The sequence below is a fragment of the Diorhabda sublineata genome, chromosome 1 (genome assembly GCF_026230105.1).
Source record: "Diorhabda sublineata isolate icDioSubl1.1 chromosome 1, icDioSubl1.1, whole genome shotgun sequence".
NCBI lineage: Eukaryota > Metazoa > Arthropoda > Insecta > Coleoptera > Chrysomelidae > Diorhabda > Diorhabda sublineata.
In genome coordinates, this window is record NC_079474.1 from 29,468,696 (window position 1) to 29,491,282 (window position 22,587).

The 22,587-nt window shown below is 32.1% G+C and overlaps 1 protein-coding gene across 2 annotated transcripts in view; it reads right to left on the reverse strand.

The window, feature by feature from the left end:
* Positions 1-22,587, reverse strand: part of LOC130452417 (calcitonin gene-related peptide type 1 receptor) — a 217,279-nt gene that overhangs the window by 66,854 nt on the left and 127,838 nt on the right. For both annotated transcript variants that reach the window (XM_056791693.1, XM_056791692.1), the window contains 3 exons: positions 14,694-14,800; positions 12,867-12,958; positions 1,341-1,467 (listed from right to left, as the gene is read on the reverse strand). In XM_056791693.1, the coding sequence (XP_056647671.1) occupies positions 1,341-1,467; positions 12,867-12,958; positions 14,694-14,800 (326 nt within the window). The remainder of the gene's footprint in view (positions 1-1,340; positions 1,468-12,866; positions 12,959-14,693; positions 14,801-22,587) is intronic.

Genomic DNA, 22,587 nt, shown 5'->3' on the forward strand with positions numbered 1-22,587 from the left:
ATTTCTAAGAAAAACTGAAGAACTATCTCAGTGAAGCCCACCTAATCGCGAAAGGTTTTTTACACCATATATGTGTTGCAAGCGATCAATAATTTGTTATGTACTTAAGCCCACAATCATAATTGATTATATTCCTTTGACAATTCCATATTTCGATGGCAATTCGTAAGTACTGTAATGTTTTTCTCATTTATTCTGATCGTAGGGTTAATTAATAAACAAGGTCTCTTACGTTCTTAATTTATTTAAACAGTATACACTACACTAACTTATAATAATTCACTTATCACTATTACTCAACTAACTTATATAATTTATTTAAATTTTTCGATTACTTTGCAATCCGTTCTGTTCACTACGACTATTTATGATAAACTAAACTTAACTGCGCTAAATGAACCTGCTCATATATCCTAACGAATTCTAGAAAAATAAGAAATAAATAAATAAACAGTACTATAAATTATCCAAAATAAATAATGTGAATAAACCGCTTGCTATAAAAACGGATATAAAAAACAAACATCAAACGGATTCCGCGGTTTATAAGAAGCAAATCAAAGGCATCGCGCACGCTTTCACCGAGTTTTAGAATTTCACTAAATCTAGGCAGGATCGACTCTAGGGCGGAGACACGTTCGTAGCAGTACAATTATCTGAAGTCAGAGTCAGAGCTGCTACTAAAGTATTCTGATAACCAAAAACGCATTGTTGACAGCTGTAGCTTCTCGTGATATATGAAGTCTAATAAAACGAACATCTGTTTGCTTTGCTCGACGTTTAGCTTGAATCTTGGTCAATTCGTGTGGCACTATTCGACAACTTTTATAGATCTTTGGTGGATTTTGAATTGAGGTGTATGGTATCTTAAAAAGATCCAATAATTAGCGAGTGCTAGAACTTAATTAGTTCTCTAATGCTTCCCTTATAACCTCAATATCCCACGAAGGTGGATAAACTAAGCGCAAACGATTTTTAAACTTCAAATCTCCATCATTGAAACGATTAAATCAACGCTGTGCTGTTCGCTCTTTAACTGTGTCTTCCCCTTGTATTTCACATATTTTTCTTGTTGTTAAATTTTTGTTTTTAATAATTTCTTAATAATACAGGAATTTTGTATTTATCGCACCTCATAATTTTTCATAAAAACGTACTGTGACGTAAATATTATTAAAAGAAAAATGAGCAAATGTAATCTTCATTTAATTGAAGACTAACCTTAATATGTTACGACATAGGAAGGTGGAAATTTTTACATATGAAAACCGATAAAACTTTTAAAGAAATTTTAAGTGAAAAACGTTGAGATCCATAGTGATAAAAGATTAGTTACATACCTGATTAGCAAATAGTGCTTCAGTCTCGTCGAACATAAGATAATACCACAGCAACCAGAGAAAGTTGTTGAGAGCAAATGATGCAAATAAATTCATGTGTATAAGAATACGAGCACATCTCAATGTTCTGAAATAGAGAAACTATGGTTAGTACATTTGAAAATGTTATAGAAGTTTGTGAAATAATATCATAGAAGTTGTGTACATTATTTATGTTTATATTTGTTATATTTAGATTGAAGACATGCATATCTCAACAACGACACAAATTAAAATTTACTTTGTAACTTTGTTTTCAAATAGCTTTCCAGGAAAAATGCCCCGGAGCTTACATGGAAAACAGAATTATTAAATAGATCTGTTGTGGATCATAAACTTGTTAAATTGTAAGAAAATCAGACAAGCAGAAATAAGCCCGACTATAGTGCTAGAATATTGTCTCAAGCATTTTAAAAACTGTATTGTGTACTATGCACTATTTTAGATAACATTTTATATTTGCTCAGTGATAAACATCATTTCCAAAATTTGGCAAAATATTTCAAGAATATGAAAAATATATTTTCAAAAGAACAAACTGATTGGCTTGAATGCCACGTACCAGTTAAATCTCGAAAGGAATGATTCAAGTAGTGCCACATGAGGATTAGTTTTTTGTGTAATCAAAAGAAAAAAGTCTGTAGCAAAATGGATGGCAATTAATCGCAAATGACCCTTGAGGTTAACGCGACTTTAAAAATTGGCGACATCTGCGCTATCGCCAAAATTACGAATCTTATATTAGAGTCGAGAATTCATTTAATTAATCTAGTAATTTAAGGAATTGGTAGCGCAGAGAATCAAATTGATGTGACGGGTTAATAGTATCATTATCATTATTCACAGTATACGATTTGTTTGATTTTTAAACACTGTCGAATATACAGTGTGGAACACATTTTCATTTTAAGGATTACTTGTAATAGTAAAATCAGATGTATTGGTACGAACTCGTCCTCTTACATAATCCGTGGAGCCAGCTTTGTTCGATTATGTTAAAAGAATCTAAAGTTTCTTGAACGCACCAGGTACACATTCCAAGAACAGTTTAGTTTCAGTTTCGGTAGATAAAACTTGGTTCTCGAAATATGAGACAATGTAATTGTAAGTGTGTTGGGCGGTCGTATTTTTTGTAAATGGAGTAACTATTAATTCGCAAAAGCTATGCAATTTTCATAGAACAATATTTTCTTTGCCCTGTTACAACGGCGACTTCCACATTTGATCCTTTTTAATTTCCATTTTTTATGGTTTTAAAACAGTCACTTTAGGCCAGATCTGGATAATATCGTGGATACGGGAGCAAATTTGAGTTCAATTTATTGAATTTGAGTATCGGTTTTATCTTCTGCATTTGAAGCCGCATTTTTAAGATTTTCTTCTTGGTTTGGTCCAATGATATATAGTAATAATGACAGTTAATCTCTAATCTTGTTTCCGAGCAGGCTTTGAATTATATACTGATTGTATCGTAAAATACAGACACACCTTTGATTTATGTGAGCAGTACGGAATCCAGGAGTCTTAGAGGAGTTTTAGACTATACCGTTACATATACCGCTACTCTTCCTATTCTCCTTAGCAAAAGTTGAGTGGCAAAACATCTATTAAGACTAACGTCAAACAGGAAGGATTTTCGATTCGCTTTCTTGAAAACAAATTACATTTATAAATATAAATAATTGAAAAATTTTTATATTTTTGCATTTCAATTATCGATAGAAAACAGAAACATTACTCTCTGAATATTTTAGCGATCAATTATGGGTCTTGATCCTTGAACAATGATGGAAATCGATTTTGATTCTTTCACGCCAATTAAAATAATTGAAATTATGAAATAATCGTAAATAATTTCTGAATCATGGAAGCAATGAAAATACTTTGAGGTTCTTTTGCTATCAATCAAGGAAATATAAAATCTAGCATGTATTTTTTTAATGTTAATCCTGCTGAAAATTTCTTGCTCCAAGTACCAGTCGATGTAATTGTATGGTATAAGATGGACACCTACTTAGATGAAAAATTCTACTAAACATTGATCTAAATCTCAAATTACTCGTTGTATTTTGTTCTATTTTGAGAAAGGAGGTTTTTGAAGTTTGAATGTTCATGTAAACTCTTCTGAGGATTATTTTCACTTTTTTTTGGAGTCATAATAATATTTTTCAAATCAATCTTTGCCTTAATTGCATTTATCTCAGTTAAACAACAAATTTTGATCTCCTTTTCTCACGTACTTTAGAAAAATAATAAACAAACTAATTAAAGGACCTCAAACCTCAAAATTTTACAGCTGTCGCTTACAATTAAGTACTTATAAAAAAACAAAATAGGATTTTGTTCAAGAAGTGGGGAAAGTTGCCTTTCCATGGCGCTTTAATGCTAATATACATTTATTAAAATTAGTGCCAAAGAACATCTGATGCATTAAGAAGAGTGTAAATCTACTGCAGTTGCCGAATGTTACATAGACGACAACATAAAGTGAGAAAGTAGAGAAACATAAATGTAAAATTCAGAATATAAAATTTTTCACTCCGAATGAAAAATAATTAACATGGTACGCTCAACTTTCATCCTGTTTGCATATAATTAAATGTAGGCGTAATATTTGCTTAATTATAAAAATTATTCCAATGGATATAACATGAGATGATCCGCCTCAAGGCATTTTATTCATTTATATCTGCTAGTACATCACTGGTTGTAGAAAATCTTTACAAATTGAACGAATTTTTTGCTTCTCTAGCATAAAAACATGTACATCTAGTTTGAATTTTATTAGGATATAAAGTAACTCAAAAGATATATTTTTGATACAGTCTCATCAACTACGATTTATATGCTCAAGCTTTATGAGAACCGTCGATTTTATCTCCGTTGGAGAGATTAAACTGAACTAGTTGAATTGGGTATAGAGTGGTGATCATATTTGAAGGAATCAAGTTGATTATATAGTTTTTGTACAAGAACGAAATACTGATAAAAGAGAGGAACTCGAAAAATAATTAATTATTTTAGAATTTGGTGGGATATCTCACAGTATTATTAACTAATGATATACGAAATATAAAATTAGATATTGAATTTCGAAGCATTTTTTACATACAGATTGGGATACCATCAAAACATTTGATTTAAATGCACCAATCGCTTCTTCAGGTGTAGTAAAACTTTTACTTCACAAAATATTTCTAATATGTGGGAATATAAAGAAATCATTGGGTATCAAATAAGTTCTGAACGGCGAATGGCCCATCAATTCGATATTTTGACTATTCAAAAATGTTTTTGTTTGAACTGATTTGTGAGAAGTCGCGTTATCGTGGTGGAAAATAATTCATCCTCAGCAATTGGTTTCCCCTATATTATATAACACTTTTAGCAAAAAAATGCTAGAATATCATTCAGAATTGACCATTCTACGTTGCTCTAATGCAAAGATGGCGTTCAGCTATTTAGGAAAAACAGGAGTTGCTTCGAAGTGATTCGTGCGTGAACAAATTTCATTGGATTTGGCTCGTTTAGATCTATACATAGATCCATGATTCGTCACGAATTTTTGAAGCAGCGCGATTTTTGAGCGATTGTCAAATTACACTTTACCCTACGCGAACAAATCTTTTTGCCAGCTAACACGTTCTAGTACGTTCACCATTAAAAATGTAAAACTTCATGACTTCATATCTTAAAACTATGTAGCAGCCCTCGTATACTAACTTTCCTGCAATTTGCTACATTCGCACTATAACGTGAGCCAATTCATTAGTCGACGCAAAACAGTCTGTTAAGATGACAAGAGGAAAATAGAGCCCAACATAGGTCAACATAGATCACTTAAATTTTTCATATTTTTTGAAAATATATTCATAAGAGATACTTTTTGTGATTGATTTATTACTTAGGTAATAAAACCAGATGTATTAGACCAATATAACTAGAGCTAAATTTATTATTATTGTCATAAAAATTTTATATTGCTGTGAGCACGAATATTCCCTGAAAATATCTCTATAAATGGAGAGATAGTTACCATATTATCAGAACGACGATATTAAACGTTTATAAGCCGTACATAAAATTATGATTGAAATATGTTTGGAAAGTAATATTCGAGTTTACATAAATAAAGTTTGTGAAAAAAATACGAACGATAAAGTAATATAGAAGATGAGAGACATCTTAAAACTATTTTCTCATTCTCACTTAATCAATTAATCGATACTACTCAAGGACACGCATATCGTAGTTTCATTGTTGTAGGACTTTTGTTGTTTAGTGACATAATTATTTTTATTATTCAATATAGTTGCTTTCGAGGGCCATACAAAAACTATAGCGGTCACACAACTTTGCGATACACTTTTTAAAGTGGAATTTGTCTTTAGTCTCAGAATAGACTTAGCCCAAATTATACAATTTCGATATTTTGCCATTTTCAAATCAACTTCTCTCAAAATACTGCAACACAAAAACTAAGAATCGTGGATTTTGAAGGTTAGAACTAACTGAAAATCGAATTGGTTTGATACTTGTAACTCCAGGTATGAGTCAGCGAAACGAAATTTTCAGTCCATCTTGCATGATATTATTTTCCATGACCTAAGCAAATAATCATACAATATCCGTAATATACGGTGGGTATCTTAAAACTGAGTTCAGTAAATTTTTGATTGAGCGTTGGCCTGGTAACACAACGCTCGTTCTACTGACTAGTAGAATAGTATAGTAGTGAATCGAAGGTTTGAGAATTTACTAGTAAAGTAGGGAGGGAGAACGATGTTTATTTAAGGAAAACATGATATTTTTTCTAATTATGTATTATAAACTTAATTTGAGAAAATTAACAAGTAATATACATTTAATTAAAAGAGATTTTCTTGCTAAAATCTACAATCACAAATTAGCAACAATTTTTTCCATTGTTACGTGAGATTAATTTGATAAATATAGTAAAGTTTTCTATATCAAATCTGTAACAGCAATTGTTATATAATATAAGTATGATTCTTACAGAAATTACAGATGTAGATTACGAATTTCTCTGTGAATAGATAGCATGAGCACACAGTAAATGGATTTTCCGAATCCTAGCAAATAATACATTTGTTATAATTTTCCTCATCCACATCGTCACAAAAGTGCTAATCATCTTCATTCTCTGAAGAAATTTCTGGTAAAATTGTTCAAATTACTCCAAAATAGTTCGCAATTAATATGATAGCAAGTTGCTTCCGCTTTTTTAATCTTACCTAAAAGAATGCACAATAGTTGTTGTCGTTGCTATAGCAGTTAAGGATACTGGAATTTTAACCTCATCAACAAGTTTTCGGTTACAAGTAACTGCCAAATCAGATTTAGAGTCATGTTTTCTTTTCATTTCCAATCAAAAAATATATCCGTACCAATAGTCTGCGTATCCTTAAAATTCTGTACATTTGTTTTTTGGTTTTCAACGGTTTCTTCCGAAGTTTGTACCATCAGCAACGCTGCCAGAAAATTGGATTCAATAGGTAAATTCCTATAAATCGAAATCCAGATTGGTCTTCACTTATGTTTTAGATATTGAGTGTATCTTCATATCTTTTCTGCGACAAACTTCCTCGCTCACAGTATAAGAAGTTAATGATGCTCAGACTAGCGGCATAATCCCAAATGGTCTTTTTGTAATAAAAAAATCATACATAATTGTTGAAAATTGCAATTATCATCAAATAGAACAGTTTTAAGCGAAAAGGGAAATTATTAATGGAATCAGCATTGAAGTTTTTTATTTACCGACGAAACGTGCCTACCTAAACATTAGATTAATTTTCTTTTCTTTCAGAGATTAACGCCATTGCCCAGTGAGGGCTATTCCCTCAAACAATTCCTTCAGTACCTGCATGACCTTACGGATCGTCAGTCAGACTTATTTGTCTTACATTACCACATTTGGGATACTATATTTTTTGTTTGGTTTGATTAATTTGTTTCATAATAATTTCAATTTGGTTAAATAATCTTCTAAGGCATCTAAACATCGACCTTTTTTGTATATGAAATGATTCCAAACTGTTTTGTGGTTGATTCCCAGTGCATCAGCGACGTTGCATGTCCAAAATTTCATCCACTTTTAATGTCGCAACGATGCAAATTTTCCACAACCACATTTTCCTCGATGATATGCTCAAACCAATTACGCGTGATACGATCAAATACAGCCACAATTTATTTACGTGTTTTTGTTGTAAAAATCGGAAAATAGGTTCATATTAAAGTGTATAGTTTAGTTAATTGCTTAATTGAATTACTAATTATTTAAATTTTCTGGTAATGATAATAATTAGAAATAAATAAATGGATAATTGGGGGATTTAAGCGTGATTAATTGATAATTTTTGGTGTACCGTGAATTGATATTCCCAAAAGAATATCCTCCCAACACATATATGTAACAAATTAGTATTTGTGGAACTGATTTTATTATAGTGAAAAAACATGACAATAAATATTGGAACTAATGGAAATTATGAGAACCTAACTTTGTTATAAAGGATAATTGAATTATTGATTCAATTATGTGTTTCTGAAAATACAGAATGTGCGTAGTTGCAGGAGCGGATCCGGAGGTTTATGTTCATATAGCCGACAGCCAAGAATTATCAAAAAGAACGTCAATCCAATTCGTCCTGTTCTGTAAAGTTCTCAGTGTGAACGTGTTTATTTATGTCGCGTAAAATCAAATAAATGTCTCGGTTTTTTGTTTTGAGTGTCAGTTTTTTCATTTGCATCTCATTTTCTGGATATTTTTTTTTGCCATCATTCAATTATTTCATTCTTTACATCTAATTAATGCAATACGAACAACAGTTTTAAGTGAATAGATGTATGTATGTATATAGATATTGGGGTATCATATACATTGCGACCCAAAAATGTATTGTGTCCCCCTTTCTTGCTGCGATAGTGAGAAACCCAGGGTCTACAGCCGATCTGTTAATTCCACCCCTTCTAGAAAGTCTAGAATTTGAAATTGCTGTAACTGCCACAGATCTTCGTCTTATATTTCATACGCTTCCAAGTGGAGTGCTTTGGAATTACGTAGTATTTCACACTTCGAGAGAATGTGGATAGAGGTATCGTCCTCTTTGTAACAAAATCTAAACGCCGCATCATCCGCTAAATCTAGCGTTTTAGAGTGTCTGTTGAGGCAACAGTACCCCGATAGGGCTCTTGAAAGTATTCGTAGATTGTTCTTATTTAGGTTGATTCATTCAGCAGATCTTTTTTGGTTATAGTTACCCAAGAGAGTCTTTGCTTGTCTTTTTCAAGGCTTTGGTTGTGTAACTGATACCACAGAAGGGCTCGTCCGCTTAGCGAACTTATCATCTATTCCATTTCCCTTCGCTCAGGGTCGATATTGGAGCTTAAAGTTCTAATAGCTGCGTGGCTATCAGACAAGATGATGATCTCTTGTTTGCGATTATTTCTCTTTAGATTGAACTGGATACAATTTTCGATTGCATTAATTTCTACTTGAAAAATGCTTGGTGTGTTGCACAGGTTTTCAGAGTGTTTGGTTTTGGGCCCGTACACTCCTAATCCAGTTCTGTCTGCTGCTTTAGATCCGTCCATATACCATTTATTATCCTTTCTAATTATTTTTTGCAGGTTATTTCGATACCACTCACTTCTACAGCTTCGAAATGTGTTGAATTTTTTCGATGCATCATTCTGAGGCATTATATATATATATATATATATATATATATATATATATATATATATATATATATATATATATATATATTATACTATCCGCAATTCCAACTTAGAAAGAACTGTTAACTACATTATAGTTCTAATATTCTCGCACGTATCAAAAGCTTTGTTCGGGATTCAAATTCCGAATCGATTCAAGGACCGATCACATGGGCACTTTCAATTGACTACCCACTTGGACAACTATGAACTAGGAAGCATCATATTAATAACGGGATAGGAAGGAGTTTTCGGTTAACGGTACATTAGATTACATGGATTACATAAAATAGAATTCATAATCTATATTTTGCTTTTTGCAAGAGAGTTTCTGGACACTTTGTATAATGGGTGCCTTCAATTTTGAGATAACTGTTCCTCCTTCCAAGTTTTCGGCTGTTTAATCAATTTACGTATTTACAGCGTTCCGTAATTAATAATTATAAAATAGAATCCCTGGTTCCACCTGTTACTTGTTAACTAACTAACTTTCGAATGATCAATGTTGATATATATTACTTCGAACTTTCCACCTCTTCCATTAAACCGACGCGCACGTAACTTTCCGTGAAATATTTGTTTTGATTGCTTTCTCTTACATCAAACTTATCAACTTCGAGAAATACCAGAAGAAGTTGGTTTTCCATTTCATACTAAAGTTCATTCAAACTGGGGAGTGAGGATGCAGAATAGTATCTTTTTGAGATATAAGTTTTCGTTAGATATGCATAGGATATGTTTCTTTTCGGCGGATGGATGAACAATGAATGAAATGAATAAAAGTCATTTTTTCATATTTCTTCAAGTGTTGAACATTTTTATGTATAATATATGTCCTCCACTAGTGTAAACTTGACATAATAATAATCCGATCTTAGAATTTCATTGGTTCATTCAATGATGTGTGATTAAACAAATTTAGAACCCTTTTTCTATACTGTTTTTCATAGACGCTTCAAGATGTCTTTCTCTAATGTCGCTGAAAAACTCTGTGCCTAGCAATGTTTTAGCCCGTCCTTAATTATTTGAAAGATCTTCTTTTCCATGGCGACTTTCGTTATCTGGCACCATGGAATGATAATTATATTTTACAGATTCATGTCTTGTAGGCCACGTGTACAGTCTATGACTAGCTTAGTCTTCTAGGAACTAACTCCTGAACTGGTTAACTGATTATTGAAGCATAACTTTTGCTTGAAAGACTGTGGATTAATGTCTTTGAAAGCTTGAGTAATTTAATTGTTCTCAGTTTTGTTAACAAGAACTTAAATCTTCTTCAACTAGATATTATGAAAAAGTAATTTTCAGCAACATTTCGTATTGCAGGTTCTTGTGTTTGAATTTAGCGTTGGAAATGAAACTTCTGATACTCTTAATTAAACTTCTGCTTAAGTTCTGTTCTGATGCTGGTTAACTGACCTTGCATCCCATTGGTTTATTTCATAGCTACTATATTGTGAGAATATATTATTCAATGAGAAGTATCTGAATTTATGAAATTTCCGAAAAATCTTTTGCTGATGTGTCCAAGTGAGTATATTATGTGCTAAAATAACAACGTATAAGAACATCTTGAAGCCTTTCTGGTAATTTTGATGAATGTGGAAACTATTAATAAAGGATAAGTTCACCCATAAATGACGAAACTTTTGATTTCGGGCCCAACAAGTAGATATGCACGCTTTGAGAATTAGTGAACATATTCTATTCAACAGGAGCGGCTTCACCACACAACTTCCCCAACACAAATTACTTATCAGATAATTCTTTACTTTGAATTGGTGAATAATTTTCTTTTATATATTTGACAAACTTCAAACTTTCACTATAGAATTTTCCAAAAGCTTCCCAAGATATTAGCACTTGCTATAAGAGATTAATATTCAGTCATTTAGGATGTTTAGTTTCTGTTTGACAATCTAGGTTATAGGTTTATCTTAAAAACGCTTTTGCCATGATGTTGAGTTAAGAATTATGAGTATTTGATGCTGCATTTGCTTAATTTAGACCAAAAGCGTACTGAAATCGACATTTCTCAGGCCCAATTTTCGCGTTTCGAGCAAAATGAGTCCGATTTTTTGACGTCGATTTATAACTGTAGGTAAAACTACTCCTAAAATAAAAAAAACAGTGTACCTCGACCGTAAAAGTGATAGCGATAGTTTTTCTTTGTTTCCTAGTCATTCAGTTTCATTGACAGAAGAGATATTTTTATCACGCAAACTTAAACATCTATTTTAATGAGAAAAACGGCAACTATTATTTTGGGGTTAGGTTGGAACCTTACGGTCTTATCATACTAGCGGTTTGCAGGGCGGAGAGGGGGCGCAACGAATGCGCCGCGAATACGCCGCGACTACGTCACGAGGACGTCTCGGACGTGTGGCATAAGGAAGGAAGTACCAGGATTTAGGAAATTATTATTCAGAAAAAAAATCAGTATATTGTATCTTTAGCGTCACTGTTTTCATCATAAGCATTTGGTGAAGAAATAATTGGTTGCAATGAATTATTCCACGGTGGCTCTGGACTTGTAAATATCCTGGATAGTTAGTATTTTTTCAAAATTCTCATGATCTCCATTTTGGCATGGATTTTATAGTCTGGATTTCAAATCGTCTACCAGAGACAACGCAAAGTTGTATTCGAGTTCACTTTCATTACTTTTCATCATCCTTTGCATTAGCTTTGTGATCATTTTATCCTATTTCCAAGCCTTTTTTCAAATTACTATCACTAAATTCTCTGCTTTTTTGGTCCCATATGAAGTAACGGTTTTGAGTTTCACTTATAAATAACTCTGTATCAATATCCGAATCTCCCGAATCTCCCAATGAAGCCATGATGATTGAGTACCTACGTCCTCCCACATTCGCTGCGCGCACTCTCCTCTTCAAAGACATTCAAATCCGTATGATAAGGCCCTTACTCTAGTATATAGATTTCAAAGAAGATAATGCTGGAAAACAAAAATAATAATGTCATGTTTCATTGCCAGATCGAAAACTTTTCAGAAAACGACTTGTATTTATTCTTGTATTTTGTACAGAAATATGTATTTATAAAGATCAGAAATATTCTTTGTTCAAACTCAACGAGAACTAAACAATATCAGTGAATATATGTGTACTTTTCCATTAAAATTTGAACGGAAATCGTGTAAGTAGAATTCTTGGCATCAACTGTTACTTTAAAATGCATGCTGCCACACGTACGATCAACCAACGTATATTTATCAAGCTACACGTTTCTAGTGTGTACAAATGAAGATGTAAGAAATAATAGGAAGAATATGTTGAACGTGACGTGATTAAGGGAATCTCATATCAATAATACGTTCTCCATTGGTAAAAAAGGTAGAGAATAATATGAAATTTGTTATAAAATTATGAGGTTGGTAGTAAATAAGTTCTACACGTCGATGATTAAACATATATATATATATATATATATATATATATATATATATATATATATATATATATATATATTATATATATATATATATATATATATATATATATGACTGAAAATAAATTAATTTTTCCAAAGGTTATAACGTATGTAACATGAAATAATACGTATTCGTAATGGTTGCCAATTTTTTACATTGGTGTAGAAGAACTTAGATTACGTTGGCAACGGCTTGTTCCATTTGGCATACCTATTAAATTTGATTTGAAACATGCTTGATAAGAGGTGCAATTACTTCCAGTTACAAGTATAAAACATATTACTTACTTAAAGTAGATCAGAAGAGCTAAGGAAATCAAGAGAGCCACTAACGAGATGCTGTAGCCTACCGAGTGAATTATTATCACAACGGTCCGAAACTGGAAAAATGAAAAAAATATATATATTAGCCGTATAAACAGATGAAAATTTTGTTAAAATTATTGTACAAACTCATAATTTGTTTGTCCTCTTTATAATGAATTAGAGAAAGAAAGGGATTCGTTTATTCAAATTTTTCAAGAAATGGATATTGTTAGAGGATGACCTCATAAATTAACTCTACTAGTCATTCTGATAATATATTCAATCAATAAAAAATTAGTTTAATTATAATGTATATAATTGTATATTCGAAAAAAGCAATTATCACACACTCACGAGAAATATATTAATTTTTTTTACTTTTAGTTTATATTTTAACAGTTTTCTTTATACTGTTCTCAGTGATGTTCAATAAGTTTGATACCCTTTTTATAATAAGAATTGTCGTGCTCCTAAAAACAACCATTAACTGCCGACATCACCTCATTGTTGGAAAATCTTTGAGCACCGAATCTTTTTTTGTGAACACTCTGTGAACAGAAAATAATCCGGAGGGGGATAAATCTGGCAAATAGGTTGCATGAGGTAGCAATTCAAATTTTAATTCAATCAATTTGGCCATTGCAATAACGGATGTGTGATCTGGTGCATTATCTTGATGAAACAACACTTCCTTCTTAGCCAAATACAGTTTTTGCTTGATTTCGTCCCTCAAACTTTGCAATAAGTTCGCATAATACTCGTCGTTGACAGTTTTTCAAGATAGTCAATGAAAATTATCCCACGCGCATTCCAGATAACCTACGCCATAACCTTGCCTACAGATGGAACGGTCTTTGCCTTCTTTGGAGCCGGTTCTTACTTTTCACTCATTGTTTTGTTTGTTTTTGTGTTTCGGATGTGAAGTGATGGGCCCACGTTTCATCCATGGTTATGAAACGGCGAAAAAATTCGGCTTGGTTTCTGTGAAACATTGCTAAACAGTGGATGAAAACATCTTGAAATGCCTATTGTCTGTTAGCTCCCTCACTTTCAGTCGACGATCATCCATTACCACTTTGTGGATTTTCTTCAGCATTTCTAGAGTCTCCACCACTTTTGGTCGACCACTGTGATGAGGGCCTTCGCAGGTCGTACGGTTTCGTTTAAACTGTGCTACCCACTATTTTAATGTTCCATGCTTAAAAATTAATTGAAAACGTTCACTATTGATGACTACCAAACAAATATCAAACAACGTGGGGTCTCCAACTACCGCCATCTCTAGGTCAGGCCAGGTACTTTTGGGACCGTCCTAATATGATCAAACTCTTTTAAAGTTTGTTGAATTCTTTCTTACACATATCAATTGTCTATTATTACTGTTAAACCATTATGCCACAAAGCTTTTCTCCAAGGGTGAACATGAAAAAAAATAATGAAACTTTCTCTTTGGAGGCATTGCAGAACTATGAACATGGTCATTGTCGCAAACTTCTTTCTGTTTTTTCATTCAATTTCATCGAAAACTCAATTACAGTGGTATTTTTAATGTACAGTTCCCTAGCTTTTTCCATTTTATTATTTTCCAAATAAATAATATGGCGATAAGAGAAATAATATCCGTTGCTTGCGAAGCTTTTCCTGCACCTACTCATAAAAAGCCACTCAAGTGATTGAGTTTCACGTAATTTCTTTCGCGTATCATATAGATTAACTTGTTTACTTCGTAATCAATTAATTGCTATCCACACCTGTTTATGATGTATAATTTTGATTAGAAATAAATATAATAAAACATAAGAACCTCACCGACAAATCATCTGTATTGACACAAGTAGTATAATTTACCCACGTTCGATTGTAGGGTTCGTGAAAGTACCAGGTGCCATCTTCCATGCATTTGTAATAAACGGTATCTGAAAAACGAAAAATAGAAATTACTACTACTAATATATTTTTCGAAATGTACTAGGTGTTAGGATCCATTCATAGTAAGGCTGTAGAAAAAATTATAAGAAAGAGACAGAGAGAAACCTGAGTTTGCTAGTTTGCGAGTTTGCAAGTCGTAATCGGAAACAAAAATATTCAAAAAACCAAAATTGACAAGTATTACAAAATTAATAAGCTCATCTAAAAAATCTGCTAATATTTGATGACAACCTTCAGCTATCTACTAATAAGGAATGGAAGAAAGTGGGATTTTTTTTTGCAAAAACAGTGATAATTTCGACATAACTCAATGATATCATCCACGTTAGAGGCTATTATACCGATTGCAATCTTTGCTATTCTGTTGCCAATTTTGTAGTTTAAGTTGCATACTCCCATCTAGTTCTTTCAAGAAATACTTATATTTGAATAAAACATGCTTTTTATTAGTTCATGCCGAAATTACCTAGGATTGCAAACGATTCATCGATGTTTGTGAAAGATCGAGGTATCGGTCATAAACAACGATGTTACCATCGATGTTTTGATGATATGGTTGATACATTGTGTGCTACATTCACAAACATTGATATCGTTCTTCAGTCTGTTCAGATTTTTGGAATAACTGTGACGTCCGCACGCATTGCTTTGTTGTTTTGACGGAATAGACAGCTAGATATGGGACTGAAAGAAGTTCAAGTAAAAAAAAAGGTACACGATGTTCGCACAAGATGGAACTCTTGTTTTTATATACTCCAACGATTCACTGGGTTGGGTCCATTGTAGAAGTTTTGACTCGACCTAAAGCTCCATCAATAGTCTCAAGCAATGAACTGGATTGCACCAAAGAAATCATGGAATTGATATGCCCATTTGAGAAATTGATAAAAGAGTTTTCTGGAGATAGTTATGGTTAGCAAAGCTAGTTAGCTATGTCTGTGAAATACTGGAAAACATCAATGAAATAATACTAAAGACGAATTAAAGAAACATCTAGCAAAACCGAGGTTCAAATGTACCTTTTATCTTCTGTAATACCAATAAAGAGAGATTCCATTGGAATTTGGGACAATATGAAATCTCTATTTCGAAAACTTTACAAAGTCGCAATGATATACCTTCTCATCGTTGCAACGTCTGCCGCAAGAAAGCGATTGTTCTCGGAAGGTGGAGCAGCCATTAGCAACAAAGAAATAGGATGTTAGAGTCCAGATTTTTAACTTCAAAATAGATATTAATCATGTAATAAGATGTGTTTTAATGTAATCAAATGCATTAATGAAGCATCCTATTAAAAAAATGAAATATCGGCAAAAACATCTTATATCGCTCTTATACGATATTTTTGCACATGCTATTCGTCAAATATATTGATATTTTAAGATATCGATGATTTTTCAGAACGATTAAAGTAAATTATATTTGTATATAGTCACGATACTGTATAAAGTAAATCTTTTAATGAAATTAACAAATTTGTTAAATATATAATTTGCAAATGTCATAATTATAGTAATTGCTATTATAATTCTTTTGCTCTAAATCAGACCAGTATATCTAATCTAATAATCTCCACTAATTCGATTGAGTGTGTCTAATACATTATTAAGAATAACGATTTTAGGTGTGAACTTGTTCCTTGAGAATTTCCATTGCCTCCTAGCGATAATTTGGCTCGTCAAGAATATATTATACATAATATTATACTCTCATGAAAGTAGTTTCGCAAATTCAATCGAAATCGTTAAAATTATGCTTCTCTTGAAACTGTACTCAACTGTCGTGCTTTTCTTTTTGTTACTTCGCCAGTTTGCCGAATAGTTCTCAATTTAGCTAATTGATTGTATTTTCTTTGATTTTTTTGCCAAATTTTTTTGGAAAATTACTTAGTTCATGATCAAATATTTTATAGAAATTGCTTTCTTCATACTTCTTTTGCTAATCTTCTATTGTTGAGTTTAATTTAACTTCAAATTGATTCCAACTTATGATCCTTATAGGTTATCCCTTTGCAACTCTGTTGGTAGTCCTCGTCCTATGCCATGGAGGCTCTGCACAGTTGGATAATATTTCAGACGTCGCTGGCTTTGCAACAAAGTTCTACTACTAGGTCAAATCCTAGTCTCTATCCCGCAGAACTGGCAGCTCAGATTGTTGGCTCTCTCGGTGTTTTTTCTGTGATAATCGTCTTCCATATGACTGGAGTCTAGTCGATTTATTTTTTTCCATTCCCACCGCTCAAGTTGTTCTTTAATCTGCGTTAAGATTAGATGTTAGCGTTTTAGTGGTTGCAAGCCTGTGTTCATAGATCTGGCGCCACTCTATTTTAAAGTTACTCACCTTCACTACATTGAAAAAAGAATAGTCCTCATTTGAGAATAACTCAAATTTCTCAAGATAATCAAAAAACTAGACAATAAACCTCATTTCTGCGTATTTTATTTTAGTTGTTTATTCTATATTCTTGTATTATATTAGAATGAGCTCAAATTTCTGGAACAAATAAATAATTTGAGAAATTGTCGAGAGGGGAAAGTTAACTGGCGATATCAGTAGGATACGTTAGATGGGAGCTGGTGAATACGCAACTAGTTCGTTTCAACGATTTCATCATTCCTTGGAGGAAATATCAGGGTTCTTGGGTAAATGAACAGAATAACTCTATAATTGGATCGTTACGATGAAGAATTTTGAGGAAATATCGGAAATTTCATCTATAAATTCAAGTATATAATGAATCAGACGAATAATGCGATATATTTTAAGTTATTCAAGCCTCGGTTGATTTTACAAAATTGTTACAAAAAGTATGGATTCTGGTATTAGAAGCAGCTTATTCATTCTTGTATTAACTATAAATTAAATGCGCAAATCTAATAATTTTCGAAATATATGAATCGAAATTCTGACACCGTGTGTATACATTTTTACAGATTATTATGAACCGTTTTCATTTCGAAGCGATAGAAATGAATAGCGATCGTTTTCATTGCAATGCTCGGTCGAGGTTCCACCGAAGAATAACATAATGATAAATCTGAGCTATTCGTCACTATTATTTCCATGCTGTTTATCATTGAATTATTACACATTAGAGAAACAATAAGATTTATGGTCTCATATATCATAATGATTGGTTCATATCTACAAACTGAGATTGACGATAATATACATGAGCGAACACAATTTAGAGTACAAAATTATAAAAGTCTCATATTGGGTTAAGTCTAGGTGATAGTACACTTGTAGTGTCCATGTTTTTAAATTAAAAATGAAGTACAAATGCAGTTTGAAACAATGTAAGCAATAAGAACCAACAAATACATTTCACATCTCAATTTGAAAAGTGATTCTTGCATACATTTTGCATCGACAGATAAATTTCCGCTGAGATAGATAGAGATCACTACAAACAATACTTTCACAGTTCAAAGAGCTGTCAAATTTTGAAATAATTCCCTCCAATTCGTTTTTTTCTAAATTAAATGATATATACGATGTGAAAAATAGAATTTCGTGTGTGTATTGGGCTTTGCTATGATCAATTGATACAGTGAGCGTCAAAACGGGGGCTCTATAAGCACCGATTGTGATTAACTATCAAGACGGCCAAAGAGGCAGTTGCTCAAGAAAACCTCGAAAACCTCCTTCCTTCAAATCCTTATGTGAAACTCACAAGTGGAATTCAAAGATATATGGTATCATTGCCGTGTTTCTTCACAACGGTATAAATAATTAATGATTTAACTGTATGAAGCTGTAACAACAAACCCAAACCTGAGATCACTATTATATATTTGAGTCAAAATGGCAGTTTATCAGTGGAAATCAAATTCAATAAATGGAACTTTGATTTGCCTTTACATCCACTTTATTCTTCATATCTAACTCGTGGGGATTACTGGCTATTTTCAGATATAAAAAAGAAGAGGAGGATGAATCAAATGAGATGACTGAAACTGAAGCCTGTTTTCATGCCAAGAAAAATTCTTCTATAATAATAGGATGGAAAGATTAGAGGAGTGTCTACTGATTCTATCACTATCCTAATAAACATAAAATTTAGTTAAAAAGCTTGCTCGTAGGTAGAAATGTTGTTTATTATACTAAAAATAATTTACGATTAGCAAACAAATTTTTACATGAAGTTAATCAATTCTAATTTTTTTTCAAGCTTATTTATGAAGTATGAGCTCAAAGGTAGAGAATTGGTGGAAATTTATTTTTAGCTCAATCATCAAAATATATGAAAAACAAATATCGACGGTGATAGATAGATAGTTAATTAAAATTAGATCATTATCGTCGGTGTTTGAAGTGTTGGTAATGGAGATATTAAACGAGAGAACAAGCACTTAAGCCGTAGACAGAAACCTGAAGTATGATTAACTTATGGTATGATACAACAGAGCGTATTAGTCTTGATCAAGTTTACCTATAGATCACATCTTGTTTTCAACTTATAAATGGTCCAGTGTTCAGTTTTTTTTCACTAATAGTACAAAAACAAATAATCGAGAACTCGCGCAATCATTCGTATATTTGAATTTAATGATATTTTTTCTAGTTTGCGAAATCATCAAATTAAACTTTCCTAATTAAAATCATGAATGAGATCTAATTAGAGCTTTTTCTGGAAAATGTTTAGATATTATATTTCTTGGTATTGCAAGACAAACAAATTTTGGACAAACAAAAACTCAGTTACATAAAAAAAATAATTCTTTTTTAAGAACAAATAAATGTACTAAATGATCAATATTGTTTTTATTCACAGAAAATCTATTATTATTGTAACGATTTCATATTTTTACTAGGGAGGTGCCGATGCACCCTACCGCAATACAAGCTTCATTTGCATTCGCCTATTAGTTTACTTATTCGCATTTCCTACCTTTTCCCTTTGCATGAATACAAGTAAAGCCAGCAGAAGCATGTAAATATGGGCTGTTGTGGAATTCAAAAGTAAAAGACGAGTATTCTGAAGCTTTTATTTTCTTAATGGGTTGTGAATATCACACCATAACGAGTGTCCTGGTATCGTTACCAGTACCGGACATGCAACTCATATCGAACAAATGCTTTCCGTGGTTTTATACCGTAAAAGAAAGATTTACACGCTACATATCGTCAGCATTTTCCAATGATAAAAATCAAAAAATGGCACTAGTGTTTGCTAAAATATTCTCTAATTCCTAATAAACAATAAAATATCGTGAAACTTTCATTTTGAGCTTCGTTATAACGATTGAAACCGATACAGTTAGAAATCCTATTTGGTTTATTTATAAAAGACCATATCGAGGTTGCCGGCATACTAATGGAGATTTTATATCACTTCCGCTGAATTCCGGAATTTCTATAGACAAAAACAGAACTAGAGTAAACTTTGACTAGGGTTCGTGAACATAAAAAGGACCGTTATTGTTGAGAATGGCTTAATATAACGCTGTTAGAGATAACGACAACACAAATGTCTTTCTGATTTAACGAATTTTCTTTATATAAAACAGTATTTTGGATTTATCTATATTATAGTAATGAATAATGAGAGTATTTGAATTCTTTTCATGGTTAATGTTCTATTTAGCACATGATATTACTGAAATGTTTGACTAGACTAAACCTCGGCAGGCAGGCAGAAGTCGGTTCAAATGAAAATCAAGGTGTTGAACGATTACAACGTGCATTATGTGATGAAAGTGCGTAATAAGGAACTATGTTTTGCTGGTGTAGCGAATTTAAAAAAAAAGTCATGCTTGGGTTACTAAAGTACATTCAACATGAATAAAATCACTCTTTGACCTCAAATTATCTAGCGTGACCTATGTGTTAAAAAAACTTCGACACAGATAGATACTAAGCTCCTAGAAAATTACTTAACTTCATTTAACTAGGAAATTAACTGGTTTACAAAAAATATAGACCCATGTTCTTGGCAAAACAAATGGTCCTTCTAAATAGTAACACATTTTTGAGCACCCTCATTTCATATTTTTTATGATGTTAATCAAATCATTGCTTATGCAAATATTGTTTATTCTGTACTACAGCTAATGAATCAAGATCAAGTTGTAGGGCAGTTTGAGTCAAAGAGTCTGGATCAGATATTAACATTCGAGTAGATCAGCAGTAAGTTAAATTTAAGAGATTCGCAGCTTCAACAAACGATTCTACGTGTCTACGAGAAATTAATTATTAATTAATCTTCCCTTATAACAATTTCAATTTACTTGGATTCAAACAGTGGCGGTTCGTATTGTTTTCGAATGAGTGTACAATGTATCTTATTGAAATCGATGCACGCAGATAAGTATACTGAAAACAAGGATTATGATATACATGGTCTTGTACTGTGAAACATGTGACTTTTGGAGAAGATTCCTTGGTCTGTTTGAAGTGGTTAAACTGATATTCGGTTTGTACTCTAGGTTCGGCCAGACCGAAGCAGTTTTCCAATACAGAGATAAAAATGACTGTTGTGGAGTAGCCAACAAAAAGTAATAATGTCAATTTCATCAATTATTATCTATGGAATGGGATCAAGAAAAGAGCTAAGGCTTAGATGCTAAAAAGTCAATGAAAAACAGTATGAAAGTTACGATGAAGACTTGATTCAGAAATTTCAGCTGTTGCTGACTATAAACGCTTTACTATTTTCAAAATACAATTAGCAGATTTTTATTGAGTTCTAATGTACTTCTTGAAATTGAAATAATTTTCTAGATGGAATTTTTTATTTATTATCTGGGAGTCATCAAAAATATCTATATTATTCTTTTCCTCAGTGAACTGATGGAAATTTTTGGTAAAAAAGCAGTTTTCTTTTTTTATATAGTGATTTAACAAACTGTTTTATAGTACCTAGTTTCATATGGAATGATAAAAGCATAATTTTCTCAAGAGTTACTGATGAATCCTGGACTATATTTTTCTTTCCAGACTCCACTTTTGCTCTCAAGGTACAGTTTATTCTTCCCCTTTGCTCTTATTTAGCTCTACTTTCTCAAAGACCTTTAAAACCAAGAAAATGTCCACTATTTTCAAATCTACACAAATTTGTCACTTATGGTGATTATATTCTATTCTGTTGAAAAAAAGGGAAATATTACAATATTCTTCTTTAACTTTATACTATGGGCATCGTATTTATTTATTTTAGGCTACGTTTTCAACTGTCAATGAAACAACGCCAGTCGTATGGTTGGTAGTGTTTCATGCCCACTTTTTTCACAAATTTTGGACACAAAAATAACTCAGTAATTCTTCCAACGATGGAAACTTATTTTTGTTGGTGTTCGAGGAAAGCAAATTTATTCTTTTAGTATTGATACATTTAAAAGTAGCATGATTTTGTGACGAACTTGGTACTTTAATATCTTGATATGCGGGTTCAGGGTCTTCTGGTGTTTCAAATTTAGAGGCACTTCTCTTTCCATTCTTCCTTAATATAAAATATCTCACAAATTATTCACAAACATGGGAACCCAAGATTTCTTATTTTTAACCAAGTGCATCCTGAAGTATTCGAAATAGGTATTTTTCTCTATGAATCACTCATGACCTAAAAACCCTTGATCCTATTTTTAACAGAGTAAAATACGCATGTTATAGATTAGCATATAGGCTTAAATGATAAAAATGAAAAACAAAGTTACACCAACACTTCAAAAAATTTTGAGGGTAGATTTGCTATAAACAAATGTTATAAAACAAGAAATTCCTGAATGTTCTGATATAATAATTTCCTATTTAAAATTAGGCTACATTGCAA